Source organism: Belonocnema kinseyi, chromosome 1 (genome assembly GCF_010883055.1).
Source record: "Belonocnema kinseyi isolate 2016_QV_RU_SX_M_011 chromosome 1, B_treatae_v1, whole genome shotgun sequence".
Taxonomy (NCBI): Eukaryota; Metazoa; Arthropoda; class Insecta; order Hymenoptera; family Cynipidae; genus Belonocnema; species Belonocnema kinseyi.
The window spans coordinates 101,851,137-101,877,794 of record NC_046657.1 but is presented as its reverse complement, the minus strand read 5'-3'; the positions used below and the strand labels follow the sequence as shown (position 1 = coordinate 101,877,794).

At 27.8% G+C, this 26,658-nt stretch overlaps 1 protein-coding gene across 2 annotated transcripts in view; it reads left to right on the top strand.

Annotated features, from left to right (window-relative positions):
* The window catches only part of LOC117169421 (protein FAM13A), a 116,523-nt gene that overhangs the window by 14,076 nt on the left and 75,789 nt on the right, over positions 1 to 26,658 (top strand). Inside the window, exons 2-5 of one of the 2 annotated variants that reach the window (XM_033355796.1) lie at positions 4,181 to 4,844; positions 4,974 to 5,096; positions 9,743 to 10,124; positions 16,632 to 16,875. In XM_033355796.1, the coding sequence (XP_033211687.1) occupies positions 5,007 to 5,096; positions 9,743 to 10,124; positions 16,632 to 16,875 (716 nt within the window). In that variant the 5' untranslated portion in view covers positions 4,181 to 4,844; positions 4,974 to 5,006. Of the gene's footprint in view, positions 1 to 4,180; positions 4,845 to 4,935; positions 5,097 to 9,742; positions 10,125 to 16,631; positions 16,876 to 26,658 lie in introns of both variants that reach the window. The other variant, XM_033355803.1, reaches the window with a different exon arrangement.

The window sequence follows — 26,658 nt, the reverse complement described above, 5'->3', positions numbered from 1 at the left end:
ATACCTAAAAATAAAGAAAATCGCAGCCAAGTAAAACTTTTGAGGGTGGAAAAACCGTCACCCTTAACGAAAAAAAATCGTTAAAATTCCCCAAATTACCGCTGCCCATCGACACAGGTCCTAAAATGTGTCTAGACACTTCTAACAACATATCCAAAAATAAAGAAAATCGCAGCCAAGGGAAACTTTTGAGGTAGGAGAAACCGTCACCCTTAACGGAAAAAAATTGTTAAAATTCCCCAAATTACCGCTGCCCATCGACACAGGTCCTAAAATGTGTCTTTAGACACTTATAACAACATATCCAAAAATAAAGAAAATCGCAGCCAAGGAAAACTTTTGAGGTAGGAGAAACCGTCACCCTTAACGGAAAAAAATCGTTAAAATTCCCCCTAATTATCGGTGCCCATCGACACTGGTCCTAAAATGTGTCTTCGAAGACCCTTAACAACATATCCAAAAATGAACACAATAGCAGTCAAAGAAAACTTTTGGGGGTGGAAAAACCGCCACCCTTAACCAAAAAAAATAGTTTAAATTTCCCAAATTACCGGTGACCATCAACACAGGTCCTAAAATGTGTCTTTGGATACCCCTAACAACATATCGAAAAATGAAAAAAATCGCAGTCAAGGAAAACTTTTGAGGGTGGAAAAACAGTCACCCTTAACGAAAAAAAAAGTCTTTAAGATACCCCAAATTACCAGTGCCCATTGACGCCATTCCTAAAATGTGTCCTCGAACAATCGTAACAACATATCCAAAAATGAAAAAAATCGAGGTCAAGGAAAACTTTTGGGGGTGGAAAAACCGTCACCCTTAACGGAAAAAAATCGTTAAAATTACCCAAATTACCGGTGCCCATTGACACCGATCCCAAAATGTGTCTTTGGACACACCTAATAACATATCCAAAAATAAAGAATATCGCAGCCAAGGAAAACTTTGGAGGGTGGAAAAACCGTCACCCTTAACGAAAAAAAAAATCGTTAAAATTCCCCAAATTACCGGTTAGGGGTATCCAAAGACACATTTTAGGACCTGTGTCGATGGGCACCAGTAATTTGGGGAATTTTAACGATTTTTTTTTTCGTTAAGGTTGACAGTTTTTCCACCCCCAAAAGCTTTCCTTGGCTGCGATTTTTTTCATTTTTGGATATGTTATTAGAGGTATCGAAAGACACATTCTAGGACCTATGTCGATGGGCACCGGTAATTTGGGGAATTTTAACGATTTTTTTTCGTTAAGGGTGACTGTTTTTCCACCCGCAGACGCTTTCTTCAAAAAATCCACATGAGTTACATGGGCCGTGATGTCTTTCTACTCTCGGTTCGGGTAGGCGGTAGCGCTTTTAGTTTGTAAACGGAAAGTCCGGGCTTTATTACTGTTGCCGGAATTTTTTTATAATTTTGTTTCCTTGCAAATTTGTTGTATTGCGATTGACTATTATATTAGTTTAGATTTAGCCAAAATGTTTATTTTTTTCATGTGAAAAAATTTTATGTTTTCAAGCATTCTCACTCATATTTAAAGAAAAGTTTTTTTTTTTTAAATAGACAATTCTAATTTTTTTTCATTCAACTGAACATTTATATTCCAGTTTTTATGATTTTAATCTGTGATAAAAATAAAAATAGTAGAATAAGAATAAAATAAATATTGAACTAATAAAGAAATAGTAGAAGAAAGTTATATGAAAGTGGAATATATATAAGAGAGATTTTCTATTATTATTTATTTGTCTGGGTCTTATGATGTTTACTGCCGAATGTGTCGAAGGCATTTTTTGTTAGAGTTGGATTTTTTTTATTTTCTACATAAGTCTGCACCGATTTATATCATCAGTCACAGACTGTGTGCTTAATTTGACATATTGAACAAAGACTGGTTTTCACGCCATAATAATAATTATTGTATTCATGTTTTGAAATTAAAGTAATGAGTGATGTTTTTTAAACAAAAATTGCATAAGGAATCAGATTTTTTCAAGAATTCCATAGCACTGACTTATCTTTAAAATACTCGCTTTGGGAGTGTTGAATGTTGAGAAAAAAAAACAATTTTTTATTATTAAAGAAGTCGTTGAAAGTGAATATTTTTTCCTGATTTAATCAATTTAATAGTCAATTAAAATAGTAAAATTTTGAATTTAAAAAAATATGTCCGCTGTGCGGGCACACTATCATTGCGCATTCTCATTAAGAAACTCGCGCTCGATAATTTGTGCCCAATTGAAAAACTTCAGCAAGATAATTTGTAAATCTTGTTAAAATCTATTTAAAACAACGCTTTAAACTTGCGGATCTCTTAAAAACAAAAATTAATTAAGTAGAAATTTGGATTGATATTTCTTAACCCATTAAAAATGTTTTTTTCTTTTAAATTTTCAAAATTTTGAAAAGCATATAAGTTTTTGAAATTTAATCGAGTTTAAAAATGTCATTAGGATAATTTGGAAGTCTTTTTCCCTGTACCAGAAAATTTGACAAACATTTCTAAAACTCATAAAAAGTTTTATTCAAATTTGGAAAAGCATGAACTTTTTGAGTTTTTGTCTGATCGAAAAATTTAACTTAGATAGTTTCTAAATATATTTGATATCTAGTGACGAATTTAAATGAAGTTTCATAATCTATCAGAAAATTTTATTTTTTATTTTTCTGAACATTTTCAAAATTTTCAAAAGTATATAACATTTCTAATTTTCATCGAAACGGAAAATTTTATTTGAATAATTTGCAAGTCTTCTCTTCTTCTTTAAGAAACTTTAACATACATTTTTTAAATTGAAAAAAAATGTAAAATTTTGAAAGTGCTTTAAATTTTTTAATTTTGGTTGTAAATATCTGTTTAACGAACTTAGCCTTTATTTTGGGCACCTTAAGAAGTGTATCAAAGGCTGACTCGATTGGACAAATCCTTCAAAAGTTAGCGTGGATACAACATTCAGGCAACCATACATACAGACAGACATACATACAGACATACAGACGATAAAATTCTATGATTTTCGGATTCTGTGCGTGCCGAAACGTAAAGATCCGTTAAAAATCAGAGAACGAAAATTTGGACGATTACATTACACTTTCATGAATGAAAATGTAAAAATGCCGACAGCGGGGATTGAGCTTAGACTATCCGTTTCAAGGCTCGAGGCGCTAATGTTTGATCTATCCAGGAGTTGAAAGACTCTCGTATTGCGGTCCATGTAACGTGCGTGGATTTGTTAAAACTGTTTTTCCCGAAAATCAATGAAGAGCGCATCTTATTACTTTAGCATATTGCAAGTTTAATAAAGGGTTTAAATATTTAAAGAAAAAAAGTACCGAGTCATTGTTGAATTTAATAAAATTTAATTTTTTATCTGAAATAGGCAGAACAAAAGTGCACTTTATCTGCCCGCGGAGCGGCAGTAAAATAGCACTTTATTGTACTGCGACGAGCAGCACGTAAAGGGACAGCGAGAAGGAAGAAGTGAGTAAGAAGTGAAAGAAAAGTGAAAGTAAAGAGTGAAAAGAATTCATTTGAAACCTAAGTTCAACTACGAAGTGGATTTAGGATTTCTAATGTCACCCCACGCGCCTGCGTATGCACTACGATCAAGCGTCGTTTTCCAGAAAAAGAGCTCTTATTTTACTTATTTCAAATAAAGTATCGTATGCACCACAGCAGTAAAGTTGTTTTATACTTTACTGCCTAGGTACATAAACTACTGTTTTTTCACATATTTAACATTATTATTTAGAAAGTGTTATTTCACATTAAAAACTGAGTAAGAGAGTATTTTAAAAGAATTGGTAAATTAGAAACTGTGAGTTTTATGGAGGTATTTTATAACAGAAAATGATTATTTTTTCATTAAGGTTATTAAAGTGTTTTCCCAATAGACTTTTCATTATTCTTGATTATTTTCGGATAGTTGGTAAACGTTTTAAATATTCAAAGGAAAAAAAATATCGAACCCTTTTTGAAGTATGTACAATTATATTATATTTTTACAAAAAATATGCATTTATTTACCCAAAAAACCCATAGGATGGAGAGTATAATATTAAAAATGTGTTTTGAAAATTGTTGACTCTTTTTCTGAAGAAGCATTGAGGCTAACAACTTTTAGGTTGAAGATGTTTGAGGCCCAGCGTGCCTTGTCAGTAAAAATGGTAAAACTTTTTGTTTCAGGATCGAGTTTTAAAGCAAAAAAGAAGAAAATTGATGATGTCTCAGCTAGGAACAGAGTGGTGACCTAGCATATTAATTTTTGGGCGACCCCCGATGCTTACGCTACGGCTGGTGTCGACGCACTTTTTAAAGCAACCATAGGCAGTGCCCTGAGCCTGACAAAGGGCCTATAATGTGCCGCGATTGGGACATGAACCCAACACTTGTCTTTGAAACATTTAACTTGTTACTCTCGTTCTAACCATCTTGCAAATCGATTTGCGAGATTCACTTCTGCAAGTAATAGAAGCAGAACCACGTCTACAACCGGGCATCTCCTCATCAAACTCTTCTTTCATCGCTTTCACCTACCCCGACTGAAATAAAATTAAGGGTAAAAAAGAAAAACGGGGTTGAAGAATTGATTATTTTTTTATTTGTAAGATAAGAGGAAGAAGAAGAAAAAAACACAGGCTTTGAGGAAAGATCGAGAGAAGAAACCCGGAAGAAGACACAAATGGTCGATTTCACTTTTTGAGATTGGAGAGAAAATTGTTTTTAGGAGGATCTGAGTTTCTTTTTGTACAAAGACAAGACAAAGATTTAAAAACGTTTCCTGTTCGGATCAGCTTTCAGGCTGAGCGCGCCATACGCCATCCTGTGGAGAGTAGCCAGAGATTGTATTGTGAGTTTAACATTATTTTTTTTATTGCAATACAAATATTTTCTGATCTCAACCATTGTGAGAAAAAATTGTTTACTAAAGTATGGAGTAGTATCTAAATTGTTAGGTTTAGTTCCCGACTGTTGACAGTGCGGCAGTGGGTCGCGGTGCAGAAGAAGTGGGATGAGACGACCTCAGCAAGAACCTCATCATCATCATCATCACCACAATCATCATCAACAACATGGATCCTCCACAAGTCAGATACACAAGGTTAGTAAAAATATTCATTACTTTCCCCAATCGAATTTATTTCACTAAACTAGAAATGATGAGGAATTTTGTTTTATATCTAAATTTAGAGGCGCATGGATATTTCCCATATTTTATTCGACCTGATATTTATTTTATCAAAATTCATATGACCGAAAAACAATTTGCTATCATTTTTATTCATCCAAATTTCCAATTTGCCTAATATTAATTTTTTTCCGAATTATTGTATCTATTTGCCATGAATTTGATATTTTCGAATCATCATTTGCCCTAATTTTTATTTCTTTGTCTTGCAAATTATTATTTTTTGTAATTTCTGTTTTTCAAATCATTATTTGGCATAATTTTTATTTTTTATATTAATATACTATTTGAAATAATTTCCATTATTACGTATAACCAAATAAGAATATAAATTAAGTTAAATGAACATTAGGAGGGTCCATTAATTACGTACGAATCATTTTTCAAATCGTTCTCAAGGTATAGAAAATGTATTAAAATCATATGGATTATTTCAACCGTAAACAAAATTTCAAGGATTTTAAGATATTACAAAGGACTACACAGTATTTCCAAAGTTTGAAGAAAGTAACTAGTACAAATTGAGAGGGAATTCCAATTTTTCAAAGGATTTTACAAGATTTTAAGAGACTTTAAGGAGTTAAATCAGGTTTCCAGAAACTTTACTAGATTTCTAATGATTTTAAAGGAATTTTAAGGAATTAAGAAAAGAATTTTCACGGATTTCAAGGTATTTTAAAAGATTTTGGAAATATTGCATAAGACTTGAAAAGATTTGAAAAATTTCAAAAGGATTTTAAGACATTAATGGGGCTTCGATTAGTTCACTGGATTTCAAATAATTGTAAGCGATTTTAAGATATTTCAAAGTATGTCCACAGATTTTAGAGGATTTTATGGAATTTCCAAACATTATAAAGAATTTTAAGGGGTTGTGTCAAGTGTTAGGGATTTCGAGAAAAATGTGAAAAATCAGAGAATTTCTGAAAAAAGAAACTGTAAAAAATAATCAGGGCTGCTACTAAGTCACTAATAGTAACTTTTTTCTCAAATCACTTTATAGTTACTTTTTTAAATGAAAAAATCACATTAGTCACTTTTCTATACCTATTTCTGAAATTTCTTGAATTCGTTTAAAATACTTCATATTATTTTTAAAGATTTCGAGACATTTTAAATAAATTTGAATGATTTCAAGGGATTTTGTAAGAGTTTTGGGAATTCTTAAAACTTCTAAGGCATTTTCAGTAGCTTTTAATTTGAAAGATTTTGCTGAATTTTAAACGTTTCCAAGGAGTTTTTTTTATCATTTTGTAGATATTTCAAAACATTTGAAATATTTTACGATAGAGAATTTTCTAGAATTTAGGAAGACATGGAAATATTCTACAGGACCAAAAAGGATTTAAGATATTTTACAATATTTCACAGGATTTTATAAGATTTCCAATGATCTCAATATTTTTCAGGAATTTTAAAGCCCTCAGTGTATTTTACTAGATTTTCCAGGATTTCAGAAAATATCACCATAGCATTTCACGGGATTTTATAATATTTTAGTGGACTTGAAAGAATTTATTCACGAGATGTGAGATATTTCGTAGGGGTTTAAAGGTTTGAAAAGATTTGGAATTCACCCTGAATTCTTATTAATTTATCCTAAATTCTTTAGAATTCTCTTGAATTTTTCTAATTCATTTTAATATTTCTAAATTTACTTAATTCTACTTAATTCAATGGATTTTCTTGAATCTTTCAAAGTAATTATTTAATTGATCCTGAGGATCAATTGATAGATTTATCAAAGGATTTGAAATATTTTAAAGTTATTTTGCAAATTTCGTTGCATTTTAATGCGCGATACAAAAATTCCAAAGATTTTCAAATATTTTAGATTATTTTGAAAGATTATAAAGGAATTTTTAATCTATTTAAGTAAATTAATGGGATTTCAAAGACTTATGAGATTTTCAAATATTTTTTTTAATTCATTTGGAATTCACCCGGAATCATTATTAATTTATTCTGAATTCGTTTAAATTCTTTTGAGTTATTATGCTTCTAAACTCAGTCAAGTTTATTCAGTTAAAATTTTTTATTTTATTTCTGAATTTTTTTCAATTCACTTGATGGAAATTTGAAATTTTATTGTAATCAATGGAATTTTTCCGATTTAACATATTTTTCCATATTCATTAATAAAAATTAGTAGGGCTTCAAAGATTTGAAATTATGTTTGGAATGCATCCTGAATTTTTTTAACTTCTTTGGAATTCTCTCGCATTTTTTATTTTCTTGAATTTTTATAAATTCACTCAATTTCATTTTATTTAATGGAGTTAAGAAATTTTTTTATTTCATTGATCCTATGTTTTTTAAACCCCACCTTAAGACTGTAAGGCCTGAAATGATTATTCGCCATCATAAAAATAATGTGAAATAAAATAGTAATTAAGAACAATAAAAATTATGGTAAATAGTATATACAATTTGGAGAATAAGCATGCACCTCTAAAAATATATCTTTTAATTCAGGGTGGCCGCTGGTTCGAGAAATCGGGAAATTACCGGGAAATTGTCGAAGTTAGATTTAAACAGTTTTTTAAATAATTATTTAAATTTATATCTTTTTCAATTGTGCTATTATTCAGTTTGCAATGCATAATTCAAAAATATTTTGCCTAACAAATTGTCCAGTTTAGATTTTTATTTTTAAGCTTACTCTTTTAATTTAATGATTTTGAAAATGTTGTCTTGAAGACTTGAACATTGAAAAATTAAAAGCGTTTGAAGCTTTACATTTTTGACAAAAAACATTTTAAATTTATCAACTGTAAATACAAATAAATATTTTTTTAATGGATTTGTACTTTAAGTATTAACATGTGAACAATAATTTATTTGACAAAACGATTTTAAGTCCATCAAAAATTTAAGAATTTTCCGATTTTAACGTTAAAAATTAAACGGATTCCATTTGAAAGGCTTAGTGATTAAAATAATGAAAACGTCTGAACTAAAGGCTTTTAGTAAATTTAAAATATTCAATTTTTAAGCCATCAATTTCACATGTTTGAATTAAGAAAAAGAATAATTATTGACCTAGAATTTTCGTATTTAATAAATCTTTTATTTATAAGTGAAATTTTTGAATTTTTATGTGTAAATAACAATTGAACACTCATTATTTGTAGAATAAATTTAAATAATTTTAAGAGATATTTAGAAGTTTTTGAACAGATTCTAAATTAATTAAAAATTTGAAATACTAGCCTTGTTCAAAACGAATGTAGATTTTTGCAAATTCAAACGAAAAATCTAGAAGCCTTTCAAGAATTGTGAAAGGCTCAAAAAGAATAAAAACATTTTTTTAAGATTTCTAGAAAAACTGAAATTGATTTTTCATTTTGAACAATTATTTTAAGAGAATAAATAAAAAGTTTTTTAAATATTTACAAAAATATCTCTTAAAATTACTCAAATTTTTTCTACAAATAATAAGTGTTCAATCGTTATTTCCACATAAAAATTCAACAATTTCACTTACAAATTAAAGATTTTTCAAATAGAAAAATTCTAGGTCAAGCAATTCAGTTTCAAATTGTATACTTTTAAGTATTTGATTTAAATTTACTCGTCTTAAATAAACCGTTAAACATTGCTAAATAGAAAATAATTATTCTTTTTCTTAATTCAAAAATTTGAAATTGAATGGCTTAAAAATTGAATATTTTAAATTTAATAAAAGTCTTTAGTTACGAATATATTATTATGATATGTCCTTAAAATCTTCCAGATTCGTGTCTGATAATTTTTTAAATATTGTAAAACCTTTTTAAATATTCTCTTAAAATAATTTTACAAAATGAAAGATAAATTTCAGTTTTCCTAGAAATCTTAAAAAAATGTTTTCATTCTTTTTAAGCCTTTCACAATTCTTGAAAGGCTTCTACATTTTTCGTTTGAATCTGCAAAAATCGACATTCGTTTTGAAGAAGGCTAGCATTTCAAATTTTTAATTAATTTAGAATCTTTTCAAAGCTTCTAAATATCGCTTAAAATTATTTACATTTATTCTACAAATAATAAGTATTCAATTATTATTTATACATCCAAATTTAAAGGAAATTTTATTTAGAAGTTCTGAATTAAATTTCAAACATATTTGAACTATTTAAAAGGAAAATAATTTATCTTCTCATTTAAGAAGTGTTCAGTTTAAAAAAGGTCAATTGTTCAATGTTTAATGTTTCTAGCTTAAAATTCCTTAAAATAATATGATTTTGAACATTTTTAAGTTCATTGATTGATTTTTTAATTTAGAGCATTGCAACTGATAACGTGGAATTATATTTTTGGAACCCAAACTGAATCTTTAATCACTGTAGTATATAAAAGTTACAAATTCTAAATTTGGCAGCTTTAAATTTTAATTAAATTGTTTCATTTTTTATTATTTTGAATAGAAAAATGTAAAGCTTTAATAGTTTGAATTTTTTAATTTTACTGACCGTGAAAAAGGTTTTCGAACCGGGAAAAAACCGGGAAATGACCGGGAATTGAATTCTTCGAGTAAAACGGTCACCCTGTAATTGTAAGTGAACTAAATTTTGTTCCAGGATGAATCTCGCCTTGCGAAAGTAAAACGCGCCCTCACTGGATCACTCCTGGGTCGCGGATCCGGAATAAATCGTGTTTTCGGTGTTCCTTTAGATTCAAGCGAGTCTTATTTAGACACTGGCGTCCCATATGTCATTTATCGTGTCTGTTGCTACATCGAGATCCATGGCTTTCACAGTCCGGCGGTCTTCAGACTTTCTGGAGGAAATCCGAGACTTGCAGAAAGACTCAGAACCAGCTTCGAACGTCGAGGAGATGCTGATCTTGAGGGTGCTGCTTGTCCATCCACCGCAGCTACACTCCTTAGACAATATCTCAAGGAACTGCCACACCCTCTCGTCCCAACAGTTCTCGTCTCCAGACTCTTGCAGACTCACAAGCGTAAGTTGTTTTACTGAAATTTAAATAATCAATTAATTTCAGCCAGGCGAGGTGACACTTTCGGATAAATTTTGATCATGACCCATTAACATACATATTAACATTTTTTTGTTCAAATGGAGGGCATCTCCCACCCCTCCCATAATTTTGTGAGCTCAAGCTTAACTTGCGTGAAATGATTAGAATTGCTGGAGAGTCTTCAACGAATAATTTCCGCCAAATTACACTCAACTCTCGATATAAGAACGATTTCGGCTTGTAGTGACCTTGATCCTAAGGCCGCACAGACCGGTCCGTATATAATAACTTTTAATAATGTCACTTGTCTTTAAGTAAATTAACTCATGGGTTAATGTACCTATTTCTGAATTGTTTTGAATTCTTTTGAAATATTTTAGGGAAATTTTAACCCTTAAAGTGCATTGTGGGTGCCTGAGACCCCAAGAAATTTTCAAGCTTTTATAAACCATACTTAATTCGAAAAAATTGAGTAAGTGTTGCCATCTAGCTTTTTTGAAAACACCCATGTTGCAATTTTTTCATCAAAGTACACTATTTCAAAAGTATAGGTATACATTTTTAGGTTAAAATAATTAAAATTGCGTGAGTTAGGAATGTTTAAGTAAAAAAACCTATTTTTTAACTTTTTTTCAATAATATTTTTAACAAACTTAAAATAAATAAATGGCTATACAAGCAACTCTACCTTATAAAAGATACCTCAAACTATATAGGATCATTTTATTGTGACAAAACATTCAATAGGGGTTAAACAATACATGATTAAATACGCTGGGGTGTTGAATACCCACGATGTACTTTACTGTGATTTTGACCATGTATACACTTTGAGGCTTAAAGATCCTGATAAATTTGTAATAGATTTCAAGAATTTGAAGGGATTTCTAAGATTTTAGGGTATTTTTAAAGCTCATACGGCATTTTAAATTTCTCAATGTATTTTAATATATTTGTCAGGATTTCAGGAAATGTCATTATAGACTTTCAAGGGATTTTATAATATCTTAGTGGATTTCAAAGAATTTATTCACGAGCAGTGATGTGTTTCGTAGGATTCTACAAATTTGAAGAGATTTGAACCTCATCCTGAATTCTTTAAAATTTATCCGGAGTTCTTTTAAGTACTTTAGCATTTTCTTAAGTCACTTTAATTCTTCCAAATTTACTCAATTCTAGTCAAAGGCAATCGATTTTTTTCGAATTTTTAAAGTTTTTTTTTAATTGATTCTGTGGATCACTTGATAAAATGGTCAAAGGATTAAAAACATTTAAACGCATTTTCTCTAATTCCTGGGCATTTTCAAGAGCTTTAAAATATCTCAAGAGATCTCAAAAGATTTGGAAGGATTTACAATAGTTTAGGTTGTTTTAGATTATTTTGAAAGATTCAAAGTAATTTTTAATTTATTTCAATAGCTTAATAGAATTTTAAAGTATTTTAAATATTATAGAAGGTTTAAAGATATTTTACAAGGTTCTACGTTATTTTTAAGGTTTTTCGAGGACTTCAATTATTTTAAGGGATTTTACAGGTCTCAATTCATTTCCAGGATTTATGGAAATATTATCAAAAAATTTCACGGGATTTTATCATATTTTACTGGATTTCAAAGAATTAATTCACGAGAAGTGAGGTGTTTCGTAGCATTTCAAACAATTTTAAGTATTTTAGAGAATCTTAAAAAATTCCAATGAGTTTTTAATTTATTTCAATAACTTGAAGGGATTTAAAAGGGTTTGAAATATTGTATGGTAAATAATTTCCTATAATGTTAAAAGATATGGAACGATTTTATAGGATCTATAAGGTTTTACGATATTTTAAAAGATTTCATGGGATTTTATAAGGTTTTCGAGGATTTTAATGATTTTAAGGGGGGTTTTAATGTGTCTCAATGTATTTTAATAAATTTTCCAGAATTTCAGGAACAATCGCCAGATTTCATAGAATTTCACGGGACAATGAAATTTTTAATTCTTCATAATTTTTCAAATGACTTGAATTCTCCTAAATTTTCTTAATTTAATGGATTTTTTTACTTTTTAAAAGTATTTATTTATTTGATCCTGAGAATCAATTGATAAAATGGATAAATGATCAAAGGATTTGAAACATTTTTAACCCTCAAAGGGCATACATGGTAAAAATCACGGTAAAGTGGACCGTGGGTGTTCATGACCCCAGCGTATTTAAGCAAGTATTCTATAACTCCTATTGAATATTTTGTCACAATAAATTTATCCGATATAGTTTAAGGTATCTTTTATAATGCAGAGTTGATTTTATAGCCATTTATTTATTTTAAGTATGTTAAGAAAATATTGAAAAAAGTGAAAAAATGGTTGATTTTTTTTTTTACTTAAAAATTCACAACTCACGCAATTTAAATTATTTTAACCTAAAAATTCATGACTATACTTTCAAGATAGTGTACTTTCAGAAAAAAAATATTGCAACACGGGTGCTTTCAAAAAAGATATTTATTTGCGCAGTTGAAAAGTCCATTTTATGATAAAATGATGAATCAGATTTTTTTATTTTAAATCGATTTATTAATATGAAAATTAAAGAACTTTTATATGCAATACAATAGAAATACAAGAAATTGAAAAAAGAGAAATACATAACTGTATTTTAACAATTATATTTTATTCAACACATCTACAGTCTGCTCGCGCATGGCGCGCTACCATAAGTTATAAACCATCTACAAAGAAAAAAAGTATGGAATAATCAAAAAAAATTATTTCACTTCAAATGATATAGTTACGTTAGAAAGTAAGCAAAAATCAATCAAGTTTCAACAAAAAAATTGGCTCCAAATTTACTGTTTCACTCACTAAGTGCACACTGGGTGTTGAGGACCCCACGATTTTTTTGCTTACTGACACTTGATGCAGTATCCTAAACGACTTTACTTATAGTTAATGTTTCCAACTAAAGCTAGATGGCGACACTTACTCAATGTTATCAAATTAAGTATGGCGTATAAGAGTTTGAAAATTGCTTGGGGTGTCCAACACCCACAATGCACTTTAAGGGTTGAGGTATTTTTTTCAAATTCCTTGGCATTTCAAGAACTTTAAAAACTTTAAATGATTTTCAAAAAATTTTAAAGGATTTGAAATTTTTTAGGAAATTTTTAACGATTTCCAGAGTTTTGTTTATTTATTTCAATAGTTTCGTAGGGTTTCAAAAATCTGAAGAAATTTACAAATATTTTTTGGAATTAATTTGGAATTCAACCTGAATTCTTATTATCTTATCCTGAATTCTTCTAAATTCACTCAATTCTACTCAATTCAAATAACTTTTTCATACTTTTGAATTATTTTTAATTCACTTGATTGTTTTTTTAATTCATCTTCATTTTTTATGAATTCCATCTAATTGTTCGTTTCCTTTTAATTTTTCTAAATTCACTCAAAATTTATTGCAATCAATCAACTTTTTTCGACTTTCCAAATTCTTCCAATTCTTTTGAATGTATAACTTGAGTTGTTTTGTAGTCATTAGTCACTTCTTGTGTTAGAAATTAGAAAGGGTTTAAAGATATGAAGATATTTGATTTTTTTTTGAATTCACATTGAATCATTCTAATTATTTGAAATTCTCTTCAATTTGTCAATTTAATTAAATTCTTCTAAATTCACTGAGTTCTATTTAGTTCAACGGATTGTTTGGAATTTTTAATTAATTGATCCTAAATTCTTTTAATGTCATCTTGAATTCATAGGTATTTCATCAAATTCTTTTTAATTGCCTTGCATTTTTCTAAGCTCTATTCAAAGTTCCTGATTTCAATTAAGTTTATTCATATATTTGAAATTGTTTTCAATTTATTTGAATTTTTTAAAATTCACCTTGAATATTTATGGATTTCATTTATTTAAATTCATTTCAGTTTTATGGAAATCAATGGAATTTAAATTTTTTTAAATTTTTCACAAATTTATTTGAATTCTTTGGAATTAAACTTGAATTGTTTTGAGGTCTTATGAATGTATCCTTAATTTGTTACCCCTTTTTTTTACAAAAAGAACCCTTTGGTCTCTATATTTTATCCCATGAGGACTGTGAGGCCTGGATCTTAAATCGGGGGAATCCAAAATTTCAATTTGTTTTTAATTGTTTAAACAATTTCTGATAGTTTGAGTGACTTTGTTTTCCTACTAACGTTGATAGAAAACTGATTTTTGTTACAATCTTTTAATAAAAATTTAAAAATTAATTTTTTTTAAAACTTTTTCTTAAAAAGAGGTAGAAAATTCTAGGTTTTTAGCTAACTTTGTCACTCATTATCATATATCTACCTCTTTCAGATATTACCACATCATTCTCTAAAAAATGCGTTTTTTTTTAATAGCTTATTTCGTCTAAACAATTTTGTTCTGAAATAAACTATTTTTGAAATTGATCTTTTTCTGTAATTAATGCGATATTTTTTGTTGAAACCATAATCTAATTATTTAAACAATTTATTAAAAATTAATTGTACATTTTTATCGAAATAAGATTAAAAAATCTAATTTTTTTTTCTAAATTTAATTAGGTGTGTCTCTCATCGTTAAATATTTAAATGTTACATAATTTATTAATATGATTATTATTAGCTTAAACAGTTTATTATGTTAATTGTGAGAAATCGAAGAAGAAAAAACTTACTTTCAGCTTCCAAAGGTCCAATACTCATTAGTATGCTGGGCTGATTTAAAAGAAAAAATTAAACAAATAATTCCAAAACGAGAAAATTGAACTTCATTTTTGTAGAATGAAATCTTACAGAAAAAACTGTTTATGGCCATGTAAAAAAATTTTGAAAAAAAATTAATTATTTAAAGAATTTGTATAGCGTTTAAATATTGAACAATAAGTGGCATACTTAACCAAATTTAGCAAAAATCAATTTTTTTTCATCACATGTTAATCAAAATGTACAACTAGTCATTAATTAATTGTTTAAACAATTAGATAGAGGTTTTAGCCAAAAACCTCGCTCTCTACAATAACAAACTACAGCATTAATTACAGAAAGAGATTAATTTTAAGCATTCATTTGAGAATAAAGTTTATTGAACAAAAAAAATTATTTAAAAAAATACTATTTTGTTACATGATTCGTAGTGAAATCTGAGTGACATATATATCTAATAACAAGCGGTAAATTTAACAAAATTAAGAAAATAGAGTTTTCTACCTCTCTTTAGGGAAAACTTACACGTGAATAATAATGTATTATTTAAACACGTAGTAAATTATTAAAAATTATTCAATTTCAAATCTTTTCTATGCATACACAGAACTCTGAAAGCTTTAAAAGTGAGAAAGTATACAGTTTCGATCAATTCTAATTTTAAAACTGGCTGTTTTTAATGCTTCAATAAAAATTGTACATTTCAAATCACTGTTATGTGTAAAATTCTCAGTTTTTAAATTGTTTTCTAAACTATTCGATTCTCATTGTCCTGAATCTATAATCATTCAAGTTTTAAAATGTTTCGATTTTTCAATTGCATTTTTTGGAAGAATTTGAATTTTAAAAAACAATTTTGTGTTTTATAATCTAAAAAATATTGCAATGGAAACGTTTTCTAATTCAAATTAATCCTTCTGTATTAAAATAAAAATTTATCATTTTGAATAGGAAATTTAATTTGTGACGAAGAATTAAACAAAAATTAGTTGATAAATATATGTCACCATCTGTAATTGTCACAAATTATACAATTTTGAATGACTTTGATTTGAAATTGTACAATTTTATTTATAAAAATAGTAATACATATTTTAATGCTTTAAGATTGTGCGTTTGAAATTGTCAATTTCTAATGTAAAAAAAATTTCAATGTGCAATACTAAATTCTAAAATTGTTTCCTTTTAATTCGAAATTGTTTACTTTTGAGGGCTTTTGCTTGAAAATTTTAATTTTTAAGTCTTCGAATTTTTAAACATTAATTTTCGAATTAAAAACTTAAACCTACATACGTTTGGAGCAATTTAAAATTAATTAAAAGCGTTTGAAATTGAACAATTTTAACTTAAAAATGCTTAAAATTAAAATTTTCATGTTTGAAAAACTGCAGATTAAATTTTTTTGAAATTGAGCAATTTTTATTTGACTGGAAGACTTTAAAGTTAAATAATTTTGAATGAAGTTTTATAAGTTATAGAATTTTAATATTATATCAAAAACTTTATAATTAGATAACGTAAAATGTAATCATTTAAAATATAATTAATCATTTATCAATATTTTGAATATAAATTCTTGAAAATGTAAAAGTTACATTTCATGATTTAAACATTGTTTTGAATACTTAAAATGAAAAATTATTTTAACTTTAAAAGTGTATGCTTTTTAATTTTTGTAAACCGAGAAAGAACCGGGAAATGATTGCGTATTTTTTTCTATTAAAACTAAGAACGAAAAAAACTGCGGTCTACGCTTTACGCGGACGCTTAAAAATAATGTTTTTTTCTTCAGAGAATTACTCTGCCGATCGCGAATCTTGGATCCTGGCAACGAAAGAATTGGTTTCGTCGTTACCATCTTCCCATTACCGATTACTGGGCTACTTGATGAATTATTTTGATAAATATGAATCACAACACGGACGAAGTGCCGGCGTCGCTTATGTTTTTGCGCCAGTCGTCCTGCCCCACGTTCCACCAGCGACGAACCTTCTTCGTGACATCATCCTCGACGCAGAAAACCTCTTCCCGGATTGGTGAGTGAGAATAAAATATTATAAATTTCGCCAACGCGTCAGTGTTCCATAATTCATACTTGCTAATTTTGACCTATGAGCTATACACATATTATACAAAGGTGAATCTCTAGAGGTACAAAGCAAAAGTTTTTTTTCAAACTTTCAGGGGAGAATAAAGTTCTAAAAATATGGATCTTTAAGATATTATGAATTGACGCTTCGTTTTTATTTGTATTTTACTTTACTCGGAAATATCTGCTCAGGAAAGGCATGGCACTTATTTTTTGGTCCCACGCACGAGTCAACCTCGTACAACTTTTTCCACTATGATCTAAAAGTTACTGTTGCGAAGCCGGTCAAATAACTTCCGTATACAAAGAAGGAGATTTTTTCAATTTTTTTCTCGTAATTGCCATTCATGAAAATTTATAACTGAAATTGGTTTTCTTATTTTCATTTTTTGTTTGTCATTTTTACGAACTAATGGAAATTTTATTGCTTTTGAAGAAAATAAGAAGGGAGATTTACAATAGAATAGGTTATAAAACTTCATGTTTTTTGCATTATTTATGGGGTAAGATATTTGCATAAATCACCTGGCTATTTTCCAATGTAAATATTATCCTGAACTATGGAAAGCTCAGATGAATATGAAAATAAATATATTGCAGATTTTCAAATAACTAGGCCAGCAGATAACAATCTAGACATGTATTTTTTAATTCAATTTTTTGTAATCATCTGACTTTATCAACTTTTCAATTTTGTAATTTAAAACTTAGTATTATAACATTTGAAATTGAAAGAATTTAAGTTATAAAAATTCAAAATTTCAAGTGCAACCTTGAAAATTTTTAAATTATTTTGAATTTGAGGACGTTGAAATAAAAAGATTTCAAAATTAACCATTCGTAGCGGAAAAATTAAAAATTTGAATCCTTTCAAATTCAACAATTACAAAATTTATAGAAGCATTACAAGTTGACATTTTCAAATTATAGTTTTAAAATTTTTATTTCAAATTGATTTTTAAATTAAAGCGTTAAAAACTAGAAATTAAGATTTTGAAATTCGAATATTGCTCCATTCTAAACTAAAATCCTTTGAAGTCGAACAATTATACACTTTAAATTAAAATCTAATAAAAATTTGTAAGTAGAAAAATAAAACTTTCATAAACCAACAACTTTAAATTACGGATTTTATCATTTAAAAATCTCAATTTATTGTACTGGATCTCGACTAAATCGTGTTCAGCAAAACAAACACGTTTCTTTACTTTAGTAATATATATTTTCTTTTATATAAAAAATTCGGAAACCAAAACTAAAAAAACAAAAACTTCCTAAATTTAGCATTTTCGAAAAAACAACAGTAATTGTTCTTAAGTTTTCTTAGTGTAATAAATACATTTACTCTGTAGTCAAATATTATCAGGAAAAAAAAAAATTAAAATGCTTAAAATTCTTAGGTTTCGAAATTTTGAAAACCCGAAAATAAAAAAAACTTAAAAACCAAAACTAAAATCTCCCTGTAAATGTCCCAATTTCGAAAGAAAAAAAACAATCTCAGTTGTTTTGAGCACAACAGACACTTTTCACTTGGAAAAAGAAAAGAAGATTTAAAAAAACACCAAAACCAAGAAAAAATTTGTTTTCTCTAAAGACATTCATTTTTTCACATAATTTAAAAACTAAAATCCTTCAGATTTGTGATAGTTTGTACGCGGCAAGTTGAATATTTTTTTTCCTTTGCATAAAGATGCGACCGGATAAACCCTTTCCATAGATCATTTTCTCAAAATCCTCAAAAAAAAAAAAATTCTAAAAACAAGAACGAGTTGTTCAAAACTCAAAATTAATGAAATTTAGTTGTAAATGATTAATCTCATTAAATTTTGTCACTGTCCGCTTTACTAAATTTTTTGCTTAACGCAAATTCAAGTAAATATTAGAGCTACCCAGCATAAAATATTGATTTTTAATAACAATTAGTTGCGCCCCTGGCAATCAAAAATTGTTGCCATCTTCTGCAAAAATTTCTGAATGCTTAGAAATACTTTTTGCAGCATAAATTACCACAACATTTATTTTTGCTATATTTCCAAAAAGCGGCCTAAAATTCTTATAAAATTTTTGAATTTATTAGGTAATACAACTACTTAGTTTCTGTTTCTTTATTAATTTAATTCTGTCATATTTTTTACGTATAAAGCATGTATATGTAGGTTTTTTTCATTATAAAGATATTTTTTTATGTAACATTTTTATAAGTGGAAAAGTTTCGCTGTGTCACATGCTAAACTTTAATACGAGGGTATAACGTGTCTCGAACATTACTGGCTTATCATATCAACGCTGTGTAATTGAATCGGGATATTGATTTAGAACCTGGACGATTCAAATGCAAAATTGATCTTGAAAACAAATACGCAACTCTCTCATAGTCGGAAGTCTCAGCAAATGTTTATAAATAATGCCATTGTTTAATAGCGATACTTATTCAAATTATTAACTTTCACAATTACAAATCTTAAAGGGTTAAATTTTGTAAATCAGAAAAACTGAACTTAACGGCTGAGTTAAAACTGAAACGAGAAAACCAGGAAATGACCGGGAATCTTTTTTTAATTGGGAAACCCCAGAAACTGCAGTGAATTTGTTTCCTGGCGAGGAATTTTTGTAAGTTTATTTTAGTCACTCATTTTCGGGATTGGAAAATTAAAAAATAATATTTCGCATGCTTGGAGAGTTTCAAATTAAAAATCTTTTGAAATTGAAAAGTTCCTATTTGTCATTTTGAAAATACAAAAAGTGTACATATATCATATTAAATTATATAATTTTAACAAAAATTAAATTTTTGTGAAATTTTGTTCCTTAACTCTAAAAATGTAGGTCACAAAAATGGTCCTTAGTGCCTTTTATATCATTTCCGAAATCTTCAACTCGATTTATCAATTCGTATGGACGGAAGTTGTTGCATAAAAATGAAACGAACCATAATATTATACCCCTCCTCCCCTCCCAAATTACTGTACGTAATTTATGGTTTCCAGAAATAATACGTTATGAGACTTGGAACTAATGGAAATTTGTTGTATTTAAGATAATACATGTTTTGCAGGATAGAAACATAATTCACAAAATTTCCTTATTTTTTCCTCACCATTTTTTAATTTTCCCTCACCATTAAAATTCAAATACCAGCATTTTAATATTGCAATATTTTTAACATATGATCTTTTATAAACGGAATAAAATGATATTCCAGATACATATTTTCAAATTTATTTCTTAAAAAAAAGACTGCTACCATAAAAAATGCCTTTTTAACAGAATACTGAAATTTTTAACAATGTAATTAAATATTCAATACTAAATTATAATTGATATTTATGTAGAATTTTCAAAATTGAATTTTCAACCAAAGAATGTGATTTTTCAGCAAATAAATAATTTTCAACTAAACATATGCATGTTCAGTAAAAAAATTATTTCTCAAAAAAGTTGTTCAGGCAAAATTGTTAAACAAAGTTGTTGAATCCTCAAGTAAAAGAGTTTAATTTTTAATCAAACAGTTGCATTTTTATCCAGGAATATGAAATTTCTATACCAACAAATGAATTTTAAAATCAAAAAGACAAGTTTTCAACAAAAAAATGAATTTTCATCCAAGAAAAGATTTCAGTTTTACTTTTCAACACCAAAATATGAGTTTTAAACAAAAAGTCAATTTTCTAACATAAGTAATAGTGGAATTTTCAACCAAAAAGGACAACTTTTCAAACAAAAACTTGCATTTTAATCCAAGAAAGATGCAACTTCTACTAAAATAGATCAATTTTGTAACTAAAAAGACAAAATATTATTATACTAGTTGAATTTTCATGCAAAAAAGATTTCATTTGACTTTACAAAACTATAATATGAATTTTAATCAAAAACTAAATGTTCAACAATTCTCTAGAAAAAATGAAATAGCTATATTTTTAGTAAAAAAATTCATTTTCAATAAAAAAAACAATTCTCAACAAACTTAATTAAATTTTTGACCAAATAAAGTATCATTTAATTAAAATCATCATAAAAAGTACATTTTGAACAATGAATAGAGTTATATTTTATTTTAAGTTAGAAAAATATGTTTTTAACCAAATAAAATAAATGTTTAACGAAATAGTTAAATTTTCAACGAAGCATATCAATTTCCACCAAAAAAGATTAAATGTCTTTAAAAAAAATCGAAAAAAATTGGAATGGTTACAATTTTAGTTAATAAAATTAATTCTCAATGAAAAAGTTTAATTTTCAACCAAAGAAATAAAATTTCAACCAAAAATATAAAGGTAGTACAATTTAGAATTTTTCTGCATTCTTTCAAGTCTAATAAGCTATTTCTCTACAAATAAGATGGAAATTAATTTTTTTTCTGAAAAAAAGAGACGATAATTTTTCTATTTATTAACCTTTATTATTTTTAAAGAAACATAAGTCTTAAGTTTTTAATTTTGTTTACGTTTATTACGTCTGAAAAGCAAATTCTATACATACGAGGTGTGTTCAAAAAGTAAGGTTACTTTTCAATTTTTGCGGGCTACGTACATTCAAGTTAAATTTTTTTGTTTTGTTGGGTTGGTACACTCGTCACGATCATATGTTCACAGTTTTGACTATATAGCTCGTGTTGTTTTTCTGGCAGAGGCGTAAAAGGTTAGAAGGGTTTGGTGTGCTCGGCGATTTTCTTCTTTCGAAAAAAATGGAGCAAAGATTTTGCATTAAATTTTGTGTGAAAAATGGAATCCAGTGCTCTAAAACTCTTGAAATGTTGACAGTTGCATACGGTGAGTCTACTCTCAGTAAGAAAAATGTGTATAAGTGGTACAAGCTGTTCCAAGAAGGCCTAGAGGATGTCGAAGACGAATCTCGCCCTGGACGTCCCAGCGCGTCAACAACAGATGAAAACGTTCAAGCAGTGGAAGAAATGTTGTTGGAAAATCGCCGAATTACCATCAGAGAAGTTGCTGAAGATGTTGGCATATCGGTTGGCTCATGCCATGCTATCTTTTCGTAAAAAACGTCCGGAACTTTGGAAAAACAATTCGTGGCTTTTGCATCACGATAATGCACCTGCTCATTCATCGTTGCTTGTGAAAGATTTTCTGAACAAAAACAGCACTACAGTCATACCCTCAGCTTCCATATTCACCGCATTTGGCCCCCAGTGACTTTTTTCTTTTCCCAAAACTGAAGAGACCCATGAAAGGACATCGATTTTCAACGATTGAGGAGATAAAAACTGCATCGCTGAAAGAACTCAAAGCTATACCACAAAATGATTATCAGAAGTGCTCCGATGATTGGAAAAAGCGTTGGCACAAGTGTATTATATCTGCGGGGGATTACTTTGAAGGGGATAACATAAATATTGAGGAATAAATTAATATTTTTTGAGAAAACCATAAAGTCACCTTATTTTTTGAACACACCTCGTATTAGACATAGCGAATTTTGTCCACAAAAAAGACCAATATCGTCTTTTTTCAATTTAAATTATCTATAATAAATATAAATGTTAATTATTGACAATTTTCTGCCAATAGATGAACCTAATAAGCTATTCTAATTCATATAAAATGACAAGACAAGTTTTCCCGAGACAAGAGGACGAAAATTTTAATTCGAGTTGATTTCAAATATATCTGAGGATTAAAGCTGAGAAAGGCAATATTTTTCTAAAAATTTTAGTATAGCTATTATTTACTTTATTTGCATCTGTCAGATATAATTATTTATTAATTTATTTAACTCATTTCAAAATTATTATATAGTTTTTTTACTAGAAAAGTTATTATTCTCGAATTTTAAATTGTTTACGCTTTTAATATTAAGAAATAAAAAACAAGTAAGATGAATGTGCGTGTTACCTGTCTTATGTGCGCAGAAACAAGTCAATATGTGTATTTAGTCTATTTTTAAGTTACAAGAAATCACCATCTCCTTGTTTTGAACAAAATTAAATCTGTTAAGCAATCTGGTTCTTTTTTTTAACTTGATTTTTCATGTTGTTCATATCTATAGCCTTTTTTAAAATTAATAATTAAAGCCTTAAATAAATTCACATGTTTAATTAATAAAATATAATAAATGCAAAATATTCATAAAATAAATAAATAATAATATTTTCTTTAAAAATGGAAAGTTTTCGTAATAAGTTGTACCGTTTCTCTTGATTTTCATGCTTATTTGTTATGTTTTTTTTATTGTTTTTAAACATTTTATCCCTCTTAAAGAATTCATATTTTTTCCCCTGTTTTGAATAAACTTCCTCTTTCGAAATATTTTTAGTTAGAAGTTCATTCTCGTTAATTGAACATCTTACTATCATATTTTTGGTACGGAATTTATCTCGAAAAAACTCTACTATTTGGTTGAAAATTCATGTAAGTATTTTGTTGAAAATTTGTCTTTTTTGGCAGAAAATTCAGCTTCTTGGTTAAAAATGCATATTTGTGTTTGAAACTTCAACCACTTGGTTCAATGTTGAACATTTTGGTAAAAATTAATTTCTTTTGTTGTAACTTGAACTATTCTGTTGAAAAATAGTTTCTTTTCCTTTTAAATTAATTTTTTGTAGCTGAAAAATGAATTACGTCATTTTTAGTTGAAAATTAAAGTATTTTGTTTGAAAATTCATCGTTTTCGGTCGAATTAAACTGTTTTCTACTTAGGTTAAATCATTCTTAGTTGAAATATCAGTTTAAAAAAATCATTTATTTAAATATTATTTTTCCATTTATCTTTGAGAATTAATCTTTTTTATTGAACATCATAAAAGAAAACAAGTTTTCTATAAGCACTTCAACTTTTATCTTCGCAGTTCAATTTAATTGAAAAATATCAGTTTTCAAGAAAATCGTTAAACTTTGATTCAAAGTGATGAATTTTCAACTACAAATAGGAATTTTCGACAATAAAGTTGATTAAACAAAATTTTCAAACAAAATAGGTGAATTCTCAAGCAAAGAGGATTAATTTTTAATCAAACAGTTGCGTTTTCATCCAAAAAATATGAGATTTCTAATGAAACAGATGAATTTTTTCATTAAAATTACAAAAAAAATCTTAATTCAAAAAAGATTGCAATTTGACTTTTCTACATCAAAATATAAGGTTTTAACAAAAAGTAATTTTTCTACGAAATAGTTTAATTTTCAACCAAAAAATATTTCAGGCGACTTTTTAGTACTAAAATATGAATTTTAAGCAAAAAGTAAAATTTCTACGAAAATAATTGACTTTCCAAAAAAATTTATAACTGAAAAGCTAATCTTCAGGAGGAAGCAAATGCAAACAAAATTAATACAAGGCAATTAAATTACTAACAAGAATATTATATCAGGGTTACCGCAAATCTTTATTTTAAAAATTCTCTAATTTTTCCCAAACCAATATTCCATTTTCTCTGACCATTAAGGTTAAAAAAACGTTTGCAAAATTTTTGCTTTAAACTCCTGACTTTTGCCTGACCAATAAAATTCTCTGACTTTTTTTTTCAAATTATCGTTAACTGCAGGGTGTGCTTCTCACTTACCAGGTTTATTTGGCGCTTAAAGTTAAATCCATAATTACCTTTCTGTATTATTGCTAATTATTTTTTTCGTTGGTGAACTTGGAAAAATTATGTGCATTCAATTCGTAAAAAAATCTCTCGGCCCTTTTCATCCCCTTGAGCTGTTACGTAATTTAGGTACGGTTCCTAATAATTTTCTCGAGAAAATTTAAGAAGATTTTTGAAGATTTCAGATACGTGGAAAATTTGGCTAAACATTTAAAAGCATTTTTTTACAACATTTTAAAACATATTTAGGACTTTCTGAGGATTGAAAACATTTTTTTTTATATTTAATAAAATTCCTAAATATCTTTCAGACTGATTTGAATTATATCTAAAATTGTCTTAAAATCTTCCGAAATCTTCCTCTTTTGTAATGTTTTAAAATATTCTCTAAAAATTATTTTTTTCAAAATTTTTCATCACTTTTAAATGTTCTTAGTTTTTTTTAAATCTTTTAAACTGTATAATCATTTTTTTAGAAAATCTTAAGAACTTCTTTGTATTCCTTTAACATTTTAAAAATTGACAAACATTTTCTGATTTTGTTGTTGTTAAAATTTAAAAAATCGACATTTTTTTAATTTGTTGAAATTTTTTTAAGCCTTAAATTATTTTTGAATCTTTGCAAAACTTTTAAAACTTTGAAATACCTTTCAGAATCATTCAAAGTTTTCCCAAAACTTTTTAAAATCATACTTAACATTTAAAATTTTTCTTAAAAACTTTGAGATTCTTTTTCGATATATTTTAAAAATCATCAAACTAATCATTTAAAAGAAAATCTAAATCATTCAAATCTTTCCCAGAAATAGTTTTGGTCCAGGGGTTATGGACAGAATCCTTTAATCATTTTTAAAACATTTGGTGAAAACGTTAAGATCAGAATTGTAGCCTTTATTATAAAAGAACCATTTAAAATTAAAATGTCCTCTTTTAGAAATAAATTTTTAGCATTAAATTACTCATTTAGAAATTCCTTAAAATTAATTTCGGCCAATCCATTTTTTAAGATAGCATTTTATGACATTTTCATGAAATTTATGAAAATTATAAGTTTTTCATTGGATTCTTTATTTAATACTATTTTTCTTTAAAATGCTGCATTCTTCCACAAATTTACGTAAACCTAGGAGGTTGTTTCTTCCGGCCACTTAGACCAAGTCCCAACAAAAGATCATGTTTTTCGGGAAGTGTGCTATGTGGGATAGCTTTAAATTGAAAGCCAAAATTAATCTTTGAAGACAAAAGTTGGTCTTAAAAGTAGAATTATTCAAGAACTACGTATTCGAAATTGAATTATTTTAAATTTGATAATGTTCTAAAGTGAACATTTCAAACTCAATACCTGGAAGTACTTTTTTATTAATTGAATAAACTGTACAAATTAAAATTATAATTATAGTAATCTTGTTTTATATTAGCTTTTAATATTTTAATTCTCAAACTTGAAATTTTAAATTTAGAATTTGGAATTCACAAAAATAAGTTTGATTATTTTATTGTCAACCACATTTTAGAGTCGCGGTAGAGTGATGAAAATTCGGTCAATAATTCGCCGCTCGTTTTGATTCGCTCTCGAGTAGATGTAAACCAGGAGATTTACAGACACTAAGCGGGTATTTTCGTCAAAATTATTTTCATTCTCATATGCTGCGCAGTTTCTTGAAGGGCAGAATGTACTAGTTTTGAATCCTGGCATTGGACCAGGATATTCTCGAGATCAATACCAGGCCCAAACGATCTTTAGGAAAATTAGTAAAATGTGGACAGCTGGGGAAAAAATGTCCGAAAATAAAATTAGCCAGATGCTCACTTTGAAAAATGACATTTCACTCCTTTCGCTTGCCAAGCTTGAGGAATTTTTGCACTTGCACAGTTTCAAATCTAACTGTCTCTATGAGCAAGCGATGAGGAAATAACTGATCACGAGGATCTATCCCAACATGCCAAAAGAAATGCACGTACCATTTTGAAATTACTAGAAGTTTCGACTATACGATAAATGAACTACGTGCTAAATGTCTCTTTTGCATGTGACTGTTGAACTGTATATTCTTTCAGATCATTATTTATTATCATTATTGCATTTTTCTGCGATTGTATGTATAATCAGTGGTATAGTCCTAAAATAAAAAGTGGCTTGACGGTGTACTTTTTATAATCTAAATTACCGTTTTGGGAGGG